The sequence below is a fragment of the Xiphophorus hellerii genome, chromosome 4 (assembly GCF_003331165.1).
Source record: "Xiphophorus hellerii strain 12219 chromosome 4, Xiphophorus_hellerii-4.1, whole genome shotgun sequence".
Classification (NCBI taxonomy): Eukaryota; Metazoa; Chordata; class Actinopteri; order Cyprinodontiformes; family Poeciliidae; genus Xiphophorus; species Xiphophorus hellerii.
The window spans coordinates 3,489,862-3,506,498 of record NC_045675.1 but is presented as its reverse complement, the minus strand read 5'-3'; the positions used below and the strand labels follow the sequence as shown (position 1 = coordinate 3,506,498).

The 16,637-nt window shown below is 34.7% G+C and overlaps 1 protein-coding gene across 3 annotated transcripts; it reads left to right on the top strand.

Annotated features, from left to right (window-relative positions):
• Positions 1–362: 362 nt before the first annotated feature.
• LOC116719063 (very-long-chain (3R)-3-hydroxyacyl-CoA dehydratase-like) lies at positions 363–8,922 on the top strand. 3 transcript variants are annotated; one of them, XM_032561425.1, is made up of 11 exons: positions 363–811; positions 2,436–2,481; positions 2,563–2,636; positions 3,798–3,962; positions 5,121–5,166; positions 5,280–5,390; positions 6,234–6,361; positions 7,034–7,146; positions 7,219–7,325; positions 7,403–7,534; positions 8,500–8,922. In XM_032561425.1, exons 1-11 carry the CDS (start codon positions 731–733, stop codon positions 8,574–8,576), a joined length of 1,080 nt encoding a protein of 359 aa, XP_032417316.1. In that variant the 5' UTR covers positions 363–730; the 3' UTR covers positions 8,577–8,922. The 3 variants fall into 3 exon arrangements, with proteins under 3 accessions (XP_032417316.1, XP_032417315.1, XP_032417317.1); XM_032561424.1 differs by having other exon boundaries at positions 5,118–5,166; XM_032561426.1 differs by lacking the exon at positions 363–811 and adding an exon at positions 1,966–1,987 and having other exon boundaries at positions 5,118–5,166.
• Positions 8,923–16,637: the final 7,715 nt, after the last annotated feature.

Here is a 16,637-nt window from a genome sequence, read left to right as displayed (position 1 = left end):
GAAACAAACGTATCAATTAGAAAATTTGGAAAAGATAAAATGACATATGGAAAAATATTTCCATTCATCCGTTCATTTTATGGAAGTAATGGTCATTTTTTTGTGTCTCTATATTCATACTTTAAATATTTTTATTGCACTAATTTGAGTCCTGAAGTTGAACATGAAATGTCTGGATATGAAGAGACAAAATGCCAATTAATTTTTGTTTGTGTGTTTGTTTGTTTGTGGAACAATATGTCACACCTCCAATATACTGTAAACCAGAGATTCCTAAAGTCTGAGTTAAGAGGAAAATAAATATACTAAACTGAAAATGATTGCTGCAGTGGTTGATAATCAAAAATATTTTAATTCAAATGTAACATCTCCGTCTTGTATATCTGATTCCGTAAAAATTGACTGAAAATATTAAAATAAGTTAAAAATAAATAAATAAAAATAAAAAAAACTGGGTGGAACGCTGCAATAACCTCGCAATTCCAGCAGGTGGCAGGAGTCCAACACGTTGAATGTGGGCAGCCGTTTAAAAGCCAAAGAGGAAGAAGACGCTTTTATTTTGAAGCTGCCCAAGTGTTATCTTACTTTGAAATCTGTCTAGGATTTGTTTTCGGAAGTCGATTCCCCCCATCTATCGCTCCGAGTCCTCGGTGAGGACTTCCATGAATCAGTCTGAATGAATTTTCTGCTTCTTCGTGGCGTGTAAATCACCAGTTATCGCAGCGTGGACATGCAGATCCTGACTCCGCAGGTTTTCTGGGCGCAGCGGCACGGAGAGATTTTTCTCCGGGTGGAACTGAGCGATGCTTCGGTGAGGCAGTCCGACCCAACAGCCACTAGCTGGCGGTCAACTGGCGGTTAAAGTACCTGCTAAAACATACACATTAATAATGAAAATAATTAGGATTATTCACAGTTTTCTGTGCAATGTTGTTTTCTGTTGTATTATAGTTCTTTTGTTAGCTAGTGTCCGTTTAGCTAGATTTAAAGAGTCCATGCGCATGACGTCAGCACGCCGGTCATACAGGGCTTAATTGTTCACTTTTTAAAATACAAAAGCATAAAACTGGAAAGTGTGATTATTGTGAGAAGTCTGAAACAATAGAGCATGTTATTTTAGAGTGTTGTAAGTATGAAGAAGAGAGAAGATGCATGCTGAGAGAGTGTGTAGGTATTAAAGAAAGGTTTAATTTAATAGAATTTTTGAGGAGAGATTTCGGGAGTAGACATATTCAAATAATTATTCGGTATCTTAAAAAAACAAAGCTATTTCATAGGATATGAGTAGAGCAAGTTGGGTGTGAATGTGTAAAGAATATCAAAGAGGGGTATATAAAGCTATAAGCAAGTTGGATAATATAAGCAGGTGTGTATGTGTGGGAGTATGTTTAATCAGGAGTTAATGGAGGGAAAAGGTAGAAAGTGAAAGTTTATAGACCATCTCGAACCACACTCCATACTGGTAAGTGGCGGTAATGCTACAGTAAGTTTGTTGCCAACCGCCAATAAATACCAAGAAGAAGAAGAAGACGTCAGCACGCTGAGCAGCAAAACGAGTGCCGACTAACCTGAGACCAAACGAGAGAGAAATAAATAAATGTGTTTTTAAAAACATAATGTGAGAGAAAGTTGAACTCTTAACATTCAGTTGTGGCGACTAAACTAAAACAAGCAATTAAATGTGATTCACGCAAATTTGGGATGTTTCTGAACATTAAATGTAATAAAAACACTGTACATGACATTGGTGTTTTTAAAGAGACGGTATCTGTGAATCCAACAAACACAGAAGGGAGTACAAACTTATTCCAACTAAAGCATCATATTTATCTGCAGTTTAGCTTAGCTAAGGTCCAGAAGATGTTGTTTTAAAATAAACACTTTTGTTCCTTGTCAATATTTTTTGATTGGCTCTTTGTTTGAATCTTGTGCTCTTCATACCCAGCTGCAGGTTAAAACCTTCTGATCCTGTACCATCTGTTGGATGGTAGGTTTATAAAAAATGCAGGACCTTTCATGGCGGTTCCGGATCTTGTTCAGTCTTCTTAGAGAATGGCTTAATTAAAGCTTAAACAGGCTTCCAGAAAACCTGCTGTCAGATTGCACACATCAGTCATTTACCTAAATAACACAGTAAAATACAACCGCATGATACTTTCTGTAAACCTGTAAAATAAGAAATAACATTCAACAGAAAAATAATCATTCAAGTATAAAGTAAATATTTCTGTTTTTCCAATAAAATCTACTCTTTATCACCAATTAGTCAAGTCTGAAAAGTGATTTTTGTCTTCGTTGTAGGTTTGGTTAGTAGAAAGTCACTTTGTTCTGTGAAATACTGAGACAGTTTAGAAAATAAAAGCTTAAATTTAAACTCCTCCCTGATATTTGGTCCGTTTTCCTGGTTTTAATCTTCAGTTTTCTGTGTTTTCCAGGACGTTGATATCAGTTTGCAGGGGCACAACACACTGCAGTTCAGAGGTTTGTGTCCTTCGTTCATAAATCTTCTGCTTTGGAGATAAATAATCTATAAATGGTTAAAATTGAGTTTCTGCTCCACAGCTCAGGGTCATGGAGCTAAAGGAGACAACCAGTATGAGTTCAACCTGGAGTTCCTGGAACCAGTTAAACCAGAGGTGCTGATACTTTGTTGCTCATTTATTTTGGTTTTGACTTTTTATTTATATCAGAATAAACACCAAAATTGTGTCAATTTATACTTTTAATTCCTTATGTCCTTTGATTATAGATCTTAATTACCAGCTACATGTACAAACTTGTTGACTTTTAGTTCAAATATGTGCTTGAAATCTTTAAAAATGCTCGATTAGATGTTTTCAAGGTTTATAAAATGCTTGATTTCTCTATACAGTTTTAAAAAATGCTTCATATTCAAACTGCATATTTTTGTTATAAAGTTCAATCTAATGTTTGATTAAAAGTCTAAATTTGGAAAATGTTACTTATGGTTAAAAACCTATGGCATATTAGAGCCATAGTAGAAAGAGGGGGAAAAAGTAAATTTCCACCAAAAAAAATTTTAGATTAATTTCTGAAAATGTCTAATTGTCTAAAATTTTCAAACACAGAAATTTTTTAGAAAAAACATGTACATTTCTGAGATTCAAAAGTCAAAAATGTAGAATTTTAAAACGCAGACGTTTCCATGTTTTTTCCAGAAAAGTTTTTATTAATCTCAAAATTAGAAAAAGAAAAAAGAAAACGTGGAAATTTCCGAGCTGCTAAGGTCAACAATTGGCTAGAAGAAAAATCAAAAAGTATTTTAATATAAAAGATTTTCTAGAAAAAATTTGCAACTTTTGAAATTCATTTTCAAGATTTCCCAAAATTTTTTTAGATTAACCTCTGTGCTTTTTGGCAGAAATGAACTTATTTTTAAAGATAATAAAAGGACACATGCACTCTTTTGTCCCCTCCTTGTCTGGAATTAAATCAGACCAAATTTCTCTTGTTTTAGAATCATCAAAATTATTTCCATTTGTTCAATTCCAGAAAATTTAGCAAGAAAATGTTGTGTCACCATAGTAAATTGAAACTCTTTTTACTTCATTTGTATTGTTTTTATTTGTAAATTTCCTTGAAAATGCAAGAAAGGTTCTTTACTTTTTCCGTTTAAAGTGTATGAACCCTTTACATATATAACTTTACAAAAAGCAGTATTTAGAAAATACTGCTTTGTATGTTTTATTCTATATATAGATGTTTTATTCTATTTAAGCTGCCCTGCATTTGTTTCCCAGTGAGGTGAAACTTTTGGTCCTTTCGGTTTGCTGTAGATCCACCAAAAGTTGACGCAGCGCCAGGTGGACATTAAGATCCGGAAGCGGGACGAGCGCTGGTGGGAGCGGCTGACGCTGCGGGAGAAGAAGCCGCTGTTTCTGGCTCCGGACTTCGACCGCTGGTTGGATGAGTCGGATGCCGAGATGGAGCTCCAGGCCAAGGCAAGAACCAGACGAACAACTCTGAGGGAGAAAAGAGGAAAAAATTAAAATCATGAAAGAGAATTCAGTGCTGACAACACCCACCCACCCACCCACCCATCCATCCATCCATCCATCCATCCATCCACCCACCCACCCACCCACATGTATGTATGTATGTATGTTTATGCATTGGCAGATGCCTTTATGAAGAGTTATCCTCTTTTTCATTCATTCATTTGTTTAAAATGGACCAAAAATAAATGTTTACATCTTTAATAGTGAATTCTATTAATAAATTGAAATGTACAGTAATTTTATTACGGTAATATAGCAGATTTTCAGCAACAAACGGAAATACAAACAAAATAACAAATCAAAGGAGAGAGCAAAAGAAGAAAAAATAGACTAATAATGTTGATCTAAAGAATGTAAACCAGATACTCCTGCTCAGGGTTGCTAGATAAGTATAAGTAAGTATTTTCTGGACTTTCTAAGTATGCTCTGAATTTGTAAAAGTAATGAGTACGCCATAGTTTCTAAGTAATAATAAAAACTAAATGTTCCTGTTCTGGAAGATTTTTTTTCTTTTTTCTGGATTCTAAGTTCGTTTTAATTCTTTTTCTGGGTTGCAATTATATCAGTCTCTTTGCATAGTAATCTAAAAATTAATCTAAGAAGTATAATAATGGTCTAAGTAGTGAGTACGAACAGTTTATAAAAATAAGCTAGAGTGACTAATCTAATTCCTTTTCTGGGTTAAAAGTGAACTCTCCACAGTGTCTAACAGGTAATAATCTAAATACTAACTGGTAAGTAGGATGAGAAGACACCATTGTGTAGAATATGGCACATACAGCAAGACAAAAGCAAAGACATGCTGGCAATGCGTTGAGATCAGGGAGCGTGTCTGTAACTATGACGTGTTTGCAGATTAGCCCATGTCTCTCACAGCCTGTTCTCCCAAATAAAGTCTCTGATAAAGGAGGAAATATCGAGAGCGAGTCCTTGAGAGTTCGGCCATAACATTCTAAGGATGAGATTTTATTTACAGGGCTGTAATTCTTGAAAGCTAGTTCAAATCTACAGCAAGCCATGATTTTTTTACGTGAAATAAATTGACCAATGAGAAGTGTAAACATTATAAATATGGAGCTCAATAACTTTCTGTTTTAGGAGGAGAAAATCAACAAGATCAGCGTGGAGTCGAGAGTTCGTAAAGATCGTGAGTCGTTTTAATTTCTACCATTGTGTTGCTACTGTTGACCTTTTCTGTCAACATGGACGTTTATTTTTTATTTATGGGTGACGGAAACGTTTCTCTGTCTGTTTCCTCAGCCTACATCAGCCTGAAGAAGGGATACTTGTTCATGTACAACCTGGTGCAGTTCCTGGGATTCTCCTGGATCTTCGTCAACATGACCGTTCGACTCTTCATCCTCGGTCAAGGTTTGTTAATTAAAAAAAAGAATCACACTAAATGCATGGATCGTCTTTCACTGGGCAAAAATCTAATTTAAGTGCTTAGTATTTGGTTGAAATCAGATGTTTTGGATTAAAAGACAGAACAATTTTTTTTCTCTCAGCATTTGGCATTTGATGTGATTCCAAATCGAGAATCTGGTGTTTTATTATTAACTTAATTTTCTAACTCACTATAAATATTAGTGGATCACCATAGTCTGAATTCTGGGGTGGAGGAAAAAAAAAACTGAGAAAAGTCAAATTCTGAGATTGAAGTCAGAAAATAACTGAACAGCTGGGAAAAAGATGAAATTCTCAGAAAAAGATTGAAATTTTGAGAAAAAAAGTTGGAATTCTGAGAAAGAATTTGGAATTCTTTTATTTTTTTCCTCCAGTGATCTTAATACTCTTGTGTCAAACTGTTATTTAAAAACATTTTTTACTGTCTATAAAAATATCTATACACAGAAAAAGGAAACAGGAATCACTTGCAGAGCGTTTGCACTCTTTATCCGCTTTTAAAATTTATGGGCCTCGTAATTAGATGCTGGACCGACATTTTGGTCGAGTGTCGGATCACAAAAAACTGAAAGGAGAACCAAACAATCAGGTTCACGCCGCGATGAAACAGAACAGGAGTCCGGCGGACACAGGCGGACGCAGCGCCCTGCCGGCCGGGTTGGAGGAGCTTTTCACAAAACGAACTCATTTGAATAGAAGCAGGAACACAACAACGCTGCAGGGATTTGTTTTGCAAATGATCACCGTTATTTGTGGTGCAACGTGCCGCTTAGTCACGTTTGTTCTCGTGTCTCTCGGCCTCCGCAGACTCGTTCTACGACACCTTCCACACCACGGCGGACATGATGTATTTCTGCCAGATGATGGCCGTGCTGGAGGTCGTAAACCCCTTACTGGGTCTGGTTAAAACCGGATTCTTCCCTGCGATGATCCAGGTACTGAAACTAGAGGCTTGAGTTTTTTCTGCTTTTTCTGCAGTGCACTGCCTGTCCCCAGAAAAAGTCCCCACCTGGATTTAACTAAACAAACAGGTCCGACCCCAGCAGGGCTGAAACGATTAATCGATTAGTGAAATAATTAACTAATTGATTAATAATTAACTGGAATATAGACTCAAAAACAGGGATTGTGTTGAAAGACCAGCACATTCAGAGCAGTAATTAACCCAAAACTCTACAAAATATAACCGTTTTGCAATTCTTACTTAAAAAAAATTGTGGGTAAATATGTTATACCTGGTTCAGATTCTGTTAAAAAATCTTTTAAGGTATCTTTAACTATCCAATTGTTAACTAAGCTAATCCAGGAAATAATCAAGAGCTCAGCCCCCTCCTGATTCTGATAAAGGACAAAACATCCGGCAGATCAGGTTCCTATCGTCAGCTAAATGTTTGCAAAACATTCACGTTTTAAAGCATTTTCACATTTACTGTTGGTAGAAAGAGAAATCTAGAGATACCTGTGTACCTTTAGTTCCACCTAGCAGAAGTTTAAAGGTTGTGCTTGCTGCTGAAACGATTCTCTGCTTTAGTTGAAGCTCCTTGAAGTGTTTTCTGATCTTCACTTTTCCTACATTCATTTGTATTTTTATATTTGGCCTTCTCTAGGTGGCGGGGAGGAACGTCATTTTGTTCGTCATCTTCGGCTGCCTGGACGAGATGCAGAACAAGGCCGTGGTGTTCTATGTCTTCTACCTGTGGAGCTCCATCGAGATCTTCAGGTGAGTTCGGATCGCCCGGGTTCTGGTTGCTCAGCGGGTCGTGTGTTTCAGCAGCAGCTCTTTCCGTGTCAGATATCCGTTCTACATGCTGGCCTGCATCGGCACGGACTGGAAGCCGCTGACGTGGCTCAGGTACAGCCTGTGGATCCCTCTGTACCCGCTGGGGGTCGTAGCTGAAGGTTTGTGACCTCCGACCTGTTGAAGCCGCCGTCAGCGGTGGGTTTTGGTGGTTTAGAGAGTTTGTTGTTGTTTGCAGCGGTGGCTGTGATCCAGTCCCTGCCCATCTTTGACGAGACGCGTCTGTTCAGCGTCCCGCTGCCCTCCGCGCTCGGACACTCGTTAAGTTTCTCCTACACGCTGCAGCTCTACCTGGTCCTCATGTTTCTGGGTGAGAAATGCATGTTTACCTGTGAAATACTGAAGAATCGCACGACTTCAACATATTTTTACTCAACCAAGAGTAAAAGGTATTTGGTAAAAAGTCTACACAAGTCCTGAGTAACTGATCCAATTATCAATCATTTTAATATTTAAAAATTGCATCATCAGATGCACCAAAATGTAAAGATAAATGGATCTTTTGGTATTTTAAGGACCAAAATGACAATAATTCACATAAGTAACACAAAATAAAATGAGGCAAAATAAATCTTTCCAAATCAGTTTCTTACAATAAAAACTTTTAAATCTTTAACAGAAACTGCAGGTGTGTGTCTGGTGAATCTTTGGTTAAAACGTGTTTATTTTTCATCCAGTGATAGAAAATCTAGAAATTTTACTCAAGTAAGAGCAGAAATACATCATAATACAATTACTCAAGTAAAAGTAAAAAGTACAGCATAGTAAAAACTCCTAAAAGCACATTTCTTCAAAGAAGTTACTCAAGTAAATGTAACTAGTTACTACCCAACTCTGCAAATAATCATCATTCTAGTTATCGATTAATCAATTATTTTGACGATTAATCAGATACAAAAATTTGGCTCATCCGATTAATCATTTCAGTGGTAAAAATTTTTTAAAATTCTTTTGAAAGCTACAAAATATTCTCAAGTTTTCTGGCATTTAGCAAAGAGAAATAATTTTGGTGATTCAAACTGACTTAAAACAAGAAAAAAAAGTCTTTAGTCTGAAAATGTCTTTTTACTGTCTTTGAGCATATGGTTTCAACTGTAATTAACTTTTCTAAATTAAATTTTGGGTTTTATTAAAAAATTAGAATGTACTTTATTACAAAACTGAACCGTTTGAATATCAAGCACTTTCCAAACCTTGAAAACACCTACACAAAATTCAAGCATTTTCCAGGATTTCCAGCGCCTGGATGGTAACAGACGTTGTCCTTGCCTGCAGGACTCTTCATTAACTTCAGACATCTGTACAAGCAGAGACAGAGACGCTACCGATCCAGGAAAAGGAAAGTCCACTAACGGATCCACTTCCTGTCTTGTTCTCGCCTGACCTGATCGGGTTTGGTTTCGCTCTCAATGCTTCTCTTCCCATCTTCCACTTCACACTTTATCTTGTGAAATCCTGCTTTCACTGATAAGTTGTGAATTTATTGGTTATTATTTATTTAAAGGAGCAAATGCTAAGTTTAAAACCCACTGATGGACATAATATAAGTTTTTATTTTAAATATGACAATCTGATTGTTTTAGGTTTTGACAAAAAAACTTTTTGTTAGATCCGATCCGATGCATTCTTATTTCATAACACAAAAATATGAAAAATGAGAAATTTGTTTCATTAAAAACTAAGAAAAAAATTGTTCCACAATAAACCAGACATGCAGTATTTTAATAAAACGCATTAGGTAAAACGCAAAGTTTTTGTACACTGCAAAAACAAACTCTTACCAAGTGTTTGTGGTCTAGTTTCTAGTCCAAATATCTTCATATCATTGAATTAAAACAAACCTAAATTACAAGTAAGTTTTCAGCAACATATAGCAGCCTGTGTTAAGTCAATAATTCCTTAATATTGATGGAAAAGGTTCTAGTTTACCGGTAGATTATTTCACTGTTAAGTGAAATAAGTGGAAGAAGCATTTTTCATCAATATTAAGGAATTAGTTGTTTAAAAATCTCCTATATATGCTGAAAAATTACTTATAAGTTAGTTTTGTTTGATTTCAAGTGAACTAAAATATTTCCACTAATAAATAGCCCAGTAATACTTGGTAAAATGTTATTTTTGCAGTGTAAATCATCATAGAACCAAAACAAAAAGAATGTTGAAAGCTTGCCTTTTTCAAAGAAACAAGTTTTTTCTCGTCTGTTTGGATCAACAGCTGGATTTGGATCAGTTTCTCTCTTTGCCAAATTTAATAGATTAACTGTAGATTTGAAGGAACCGAGATCTGCTTTTGGTAAAAGTTACTGGATAAAATTTTTTTAAAATTAAGGAACATAAAAGCATCAATACTTGCATTTTGAGATTTTAATATTTCAGTAATAATTTTGCTCTAATTGAAAAAAAGAAATTGCACTTTGGACACCCCTGATCTTACAAACTTTTGTTTTGCACAGCTTTAAAACATTTGTTACATGTATATATATATATATATATATATATATATATATATATATATATATATATATATATATATATATATATATATATATATATTTATTTTAACTTCTGAGACATTCAAACTCTCAAACATAATTATTTGAATAAAAAATACACAATTTGCACCACTGTTGAATAAATGGCATATATAAATAAAAAATGATTGAAGACAGACAAAAAGAGTCAGATGAAAAAAAAATAAAAAGCAGATAATTTATGCACAATAACGATGTTAATGATAATTTTAATAAATAAAATTGGTTTTAGCTACTTTTTTGTAAGAAAACGGCTCATTTACTGGTTTTATTTAGTTTTTTATAACTTTTGTGCAGAAACTCATACAGTCTGGTTTAATTAAGGGCTTGGACTTTAACACATTAATTTTATTAATTAATTGTGGAAAAATAAACACATTTAATATGTTTGGTTGAAAAAAGTAAAGCCAGAACATCCCAAATGCTTTAATCCAAATTTTGTGTGCTTATTGATTAGAAAATACTTAAATATCAGTTTGTACTTTAACAAATGTTGGTATTTGATGGAAATGTGATTTACTGATTATTTTATTCTGCACGTATCTTTTATTTTGGATATAAATGATGGTTTCTGCATGGGAAAAGACCAATAAAAGATTTTATTAGCTGTTCTTCTGCAGCACCATCAGTTCAGTAACAATCATGCCGATCTCTGTGGTGCGTTCAAAGACGCTGTGTTTTTGACAAGTCAGAACGTTTTGTAATATTTAAAATAAAGAGTTGGGATAAAAGCAATGTTGAGATTTTTTTATGTAACGTTTATGAACCTCCACTTTTAGCTGCGTCAATTTTTTCATCCTGATCTGTGATATTTATCATATTAATATCAATTCACCAAATTTACATGATCTTTTCAGCTAAAACAGAACCAGAGCATGAACATAAAACTGACTTAATCTAAAGGATAATGTTGATTATCTTTATTAATTAGTCAATATTAATTCTCAAACTACTAAAATCTTTGGGAAACAGCTCAACGAAGAGCTGAATTTTGCATTTTCTAGTTTCAGTGAAATTTTAGCTAGTTGTTACTCCAGTTAGCTGGTTTAAAATTTCCTTTTTCGGGTCTGAAACTTGAACAAAACCGTAACAACTGGGTCATATTGGAGCAACTGTGGGCCATATTACTTTGGTCCACAGTGTCAAGAAAATCCGAGCTCATCCCACTTCCCCATGCTGGAGATTTAAGTTTAACAGTAATAATAAATAAAGTTATCTTTAAAATGAATCACTCAAGTGACATCTAGGCCCAACAGTAGACTTAGGTGTCAATAAAATAAATCTGGTTGTGTGTGTTGTTTTTGTCTAAAGCAAACTTTGCTTTAATTCTACTTTTTTCTATCTAATCATAAGAAATCATAGTCAGTCAGAGAGAGTCATGGAACAGGAAAAGCAGGTTTCCTGGAAAAAGAGGAAGTTTCCAGCCTGCAGATTTATAAAAATAGCTGAGACTATTCCTTATTTTAAAGGTAAAGTTTTAAAAGAATGAAATCTAAACATTTTGAGTAATTTGATAAGATTCAAAGTAAAATACTTATATTAATATTGGTTTACTTGTAATAATATTTACACGTACATTTGTGAGAACACTTACAAGAAAAACAAGTAACTGTAACTTTGGCATCAAATAATTAGAATCATGGATTATTCTTGGTTTCTTTTCAGAAAAACATCTGTAATAACTCACATTAAGATCATAATAAGAGTAACTAATAAGTTATGGTTATAAAATCATAAATGAATGATAGATCAGAGAAGCTGAAGAAAATAAATGTGATATAAGTTATGGTTATAAAATTATAAATGAATGATAAATCAGAGAAGCTGAAGAAAATAAATGTGATATAAATGTGATTTTGACATTGAACTTGAAATGGTGTAAAAGGTGTAACTGCAATTAAACATCACTGATATGTTGGAGGTAGAGAGTAGGTGAAAGGTGAAAGGCAAGGAACTAACAGGAGAGCAGAGATGATCAACGCCTTATTTAGGTGAAAGGTTGTGAAGACAACGGAGACAGGAGGTTGAGCAACCCTGAGACATTAGCACAGACATCAGGAAATGTCTGTAAGACAGTGATGGATATGAGGTCATCTGTCTAAGCAGACAGCCAATGAAAACGCACCAAAAGGGTGGATAAACCCTATAAAAAGTGGGTGCAAAAGAGGAACCTTTTGTTGGATCCTCCGGGCAGCTTCGAGCCAAGATCGAGATGGACAAAGAACTCTGCAGCTGAAGAAGAGCCGGGGCCACGGAGCCGAAGACTGTCCCGCTCATGGAGACCAACCCGTCAGGCCCACAACTTGTGGCTTCGAATCGCACTTCTCTCATCAGCTGGGTTCAGACCCCAAAGACAAAGATGAAGACAAAGACAAAGGCAAAGACAAAGAAGAAGAACTGGTGCCTTTTTTCCTGCCAGCACCAAGTCCTGTGTGACCTCACCATCCATGTGGAAAAGAAGCTCATCAGACCTACAGAGATCCCTGCCTTCGCCGATCAACATCTTCCTCCTGCTGCAACACCTTCTTCATCATCAAGCCAGGTCTGGGGTTCGAAACGCCAAACTCCGTCCGTCTCTCTCAAAGGTTCCCTTTTTTTTAGTTCTCAGTATCAGCAGTAGGGAAAGATAGACTAGATGATTGATTTTACTTATTTGATTATTTCTGCTACTGAATTAAGCTGTACTGACCCTTGCAAAACTGCCTTACTAATAAAATATTTAGCATAAAGAAAATCTAAAAGATGTTGTGGACATTCAGTTAATGAGTCACCTTAAAGTTCTTTGATGGTTGTAAAATAGCTGTGATGTTTGATTCTGGAGAGGAAAAAGTTTAAAATGTTTTTAGGTTGCTGGTAGCCCAAATTTAAAACGTCATCCTTGGGACTCGCCCGAGTCACTAAAACCTACCTGGTTCAATAACAAATGCAAGTTGTAAAATAGAGAACGAGCGACCGTTAACAGGTGTGCTCTGTGAAACTAGTTGGCTGTAGGCTGCTCAGTCTGGCTAATTCACAGGGGGAAGAAGGGTGGGACACCTGGATGTTGGCCGTCAGATAACCAGGCGAATCGTTTCTCGAAACCAGCTTAAACAGAGTTTACTTCAGTCCTGGACAGGGTAAATCCCGGCAGATTTAGGAAACTCAATTAACCCGTTAGAAGGAGAGCTGGTAGCACATCTCCCCTCTCAGAAGAGGAAGCAGAGAGTGAGACAGTAGAGACAGAAGGGGGGGTGTTGCGCAACAACAACAGTATTATATTTTCATTAGAATATTAATTAAATCTAAAGCAAATGCCCATTTTGCTTTAAAAACTAGTAAGTGTAAAAGTTTTATTAGCAGCAGGTTGTTTTCCTCTGCTCCTAAAGATCTAAACTAACAAAATAAATATTTCTTTAGCAGTTGACATATATGAATACTTCACATTTTCAGCAATTAAAACCATTAAAAGAAACGCAACTGTGTTCCTAAACTTGCGTCATGCAGTTTGGACTATCTCAGTTCCTGAGCTGAGTTGCGTATTTTATGACCAATACGCAATTAGCAACTGTTTGCTAATGGCTACGTTTTTATTATTATTATTATGTTTTATCTCTTGGCACAGTGTCTGCCATGCCGCCCTGAAGAAAGAGCCATATGACCCATATTAATATACTTTTTATGCTCAAATACGCAGCTGCTTTTCTGCGTTCATTTTATGCGCATCTTAGTCCATCGAAACGGCGCAAAAACACCGGTATCGCAGTTTAGCTCACCTGGAATCAGTGAAAGGAACAACGACGACGACAGAAACTCCGATCAGTTTAATGGCCGCACACATTCACGTAATAAAGCTAATTATTACGTCTCTAGCCGCTCAGACCGCCTCCATCTGCCGCAGTGCCTCTTTTTTAAAAAATCTCATTTTCGGAGATTCTTCCTCATCATCGGTCGCCATGTTTGCTGTTCCGGGTTAAATACTATCTAACTCAGAGCTCCCCTCTAGTGGCTGCTTGGTTCCACAACAAGGCCGACTTATTAAAAACAAAAGCATGAAGGCAGTGGCTCTTTAAAACTTTATATAAGGTCGGACCTATTTAGACGTTTTAAATAACTTTAAAAAGAAGAATAAAAATAAAGTCATAAAATTACATGAATAAAGTTGAAATAACACAATAAAATCATAGTATTATGAGAATATTACGTGTTTATTCTCATAATATTAAGACTTTATTCTCATTTTGACTTTACCGCAATTGTATTTTTTCCTTAGTACTGCCTTAATACTCGAAGCATTTTCTGAGTGTCTCTATTTTTTCTCTCCTGTAAAATAGTGTTAATGAATTTTTGCTTTCCACACCCTTAAGTGATATGTCAATTTTAATGTTTCTGAATTCAGACAGTTTTTACTTTAAAAAGCAAAAACAGCAGAACAAGAAGAGAACGTTTGAGTTTTATCCCGTCGGGGTGAAAACCTGCTTCTCAACACATTTGACTGATTTTTAACATATCAGTTTGTTCACCTGTATATTTTTTATTTTTATTTATAAATATAATCCTTATAGACTGATTGCTCTTCTGTGACTACTAAGATCTGTACTTTTGTGTTTTTCTTGGACTTTTATGCTGGAAGCTTTGGACCAATGGTGTGTCAGGCTTATTAAAATAATGGAGAATATTTTCTCTTGTTGGGATTCCAAGTTTTCTTTTGTGTTTCGTCTTTCAAATGGTTACAAAGTTGTGATTTAGGCGCCAATCATGGCGCCAAGAACAGTGTGACGTTCGGTTGGGGAACCTTTAGCAACCGGATGAACTGAAATAAAAACTACTACTGAAAATGAAGCAGCAGAAGAGGAAAAAATATGTTTTACTTTTATTGTTTCTCTCAGATTACTTTGAGTGTTTTTAAAGTTTATTTTACAACATGAAAATGTTTGAGCTGTGAGGCTTTTCTGGACTGTTTTCTGATTTATTTTGTCTTTTCATCCAAGGCTGTTTTTTTATTTAATGTTCTCTGTTATATAACTTCAGCAGTGTAAAATAAAGACATTTGAATAATAAAATGTGTAGTTACATTTAATTAATTTTATTCTTTTTGTTATTTTATTGTATTAGACGCTGAAAGATATTGCTGAGGTTTGTAGAGAAGCCATTTAATATAATATTTACGATTTTCAATGGAGATTTTAATTAAATATTATTTGCTTTTTTTGCAGGAAGCTTTAAACTTTTCATGTAAAAACTGATTCCTGGATGAGGTAATGAAATAAACTGACCCCAAATATAGATTCGTCATCAGACTGCCATGTTGAATACCAAAATGGCTGCCAAACACTTTTACTAAATTATGGTGTTTAATAATTTATTACAGCTGCATTTATAACAAGATTAAATTACAGATTTACTTCTGAATGATGGATTTTATTTAAGGGTATCAGTTTAAAGGAGGATGAATACAAATGCACTATCAGCAAATATCGTATAATTAGAGAAGCATTATTTTAAATACAACTTTTAAAGCTTTTGTTGCATTTATTTTACTGCTTTCTATTAAGAACAAAAAGGTAATACATGCATTAGTAAGTTCATATGCGTTCATAGCTAATTGTAGAAGTTTTGGGTTTGAAATTTGATCATAGTGTGACATTTGGGCTACAAAACGATCTTTGTTATATTGTATTTGCAAAAACGTGACGGAGTGAACACTCTTATGAGCAAACTATCTTTGACGTTGTTTTTCTCCGGTTACCATGTCAACAAGAATTTAGGCAGATAGAAAATAAACGACTCGCGTTTGTAAGTATTTGTGTTTTGGAAGACACTTAAAACATGTTTTATTGAATTCTATTAATAAAATGTAGAGCGATGTACATAATATTTAATGTAACATTAAAATGAGTGTATTGACATAAAGTAACGTGTTACTATATGTTTTAGTATAGTCACATAAAGTAATGTTATATTTCAGTTATGAAAGAGTTTTGAGTTTAGCAGTATTACACAGTCACGCGTTGTGAGGACAGAACAATTATCTTATCCAACTTAAGTTGTTTTTATCCGGAGTCAAAATGTTTTTTTGTTTTTTTTTTCAAAACACAGTTTGTCATCTGTACAGGTTTTATTCTATAAAACCAAAGCAATTTATTTTATAGTTTTTTGTGTTTCTTTCCTCCATCTGGACCACCATAATTTACGACAAGACTTTAAATCAACAAATGTTAAGTCAAACAGTGTAGTCTTTATACTCTACATGTTAAAATGCACCATAAGGGACATTTCTATACATTTTTGGCATCTGAATATGGTTCCTATTGAAAACTACCATACTTAACCCAGTCAAACCTTTTCTATAACTAAATGAAATATAATCATTTAAAACTGGTCACAATCTGTAAATTATAGCAATCAGAGCTAAAACAATTAATCGTGACAAAACCATAGTTGAAATAATTGTCGACTAATTTAGTAATCAATTAATCGTTACCTGGAGTATGCATACCTAAGAAAAGCAATTTGCTTAAAAACTACATATTCAGAGGACTAATTAAGCTAAAATTGCGCAGAAAATATAAACATTTTGCATTTAAGACAAAAATTTATTTTATCTGTACATTTTTTCTAGCCCGAACCTAAGTTGGAGTTTTAGCTTCAAAAGAAAAAAAGTTATATTAAGCGGGTTTTGCATTAAATTATTAATAAATTAGACCAAGAAAATGATGAGATCAGCGCTACACTGCTGGTGTTAAGTCCAACAGAACGGGCTGAACATTTCACATATTTCACATATCACATTTCACATATCACATTTCACATTTCACATATCACAGAAGCATAATTTGCTTAATGATCAAACATCCACTAAAGGACGTTACTGCATTTTAGGCAATAAAAATGTTCATTTTCTTA

Bases quoted from the DNA above. Each gene is read 5' to 3' on its own strand.
- LOC116719063 (XM_032561424.1), top strand. From the start codon at position 731: ATGCAGATCCTGACTCCGCAGGTTTTCTGGGCGCAGCGGCACGGAGAG. The intron at 812-2,435 runs GTGAGGCAGTCC...TGTGTTTTCCAG, and splicing joins TGGAACTGAGCGATGCTTCG to GACGTTGATATCAGTTTGCA. The intron at 5,167-5,279 runs GTGAGTCGTTTT...CTGTTTCCTCAG, and splicing joins GTCGAGAGTTCGTAAAGATC to CCTACATCAGCCTGAAGAAG.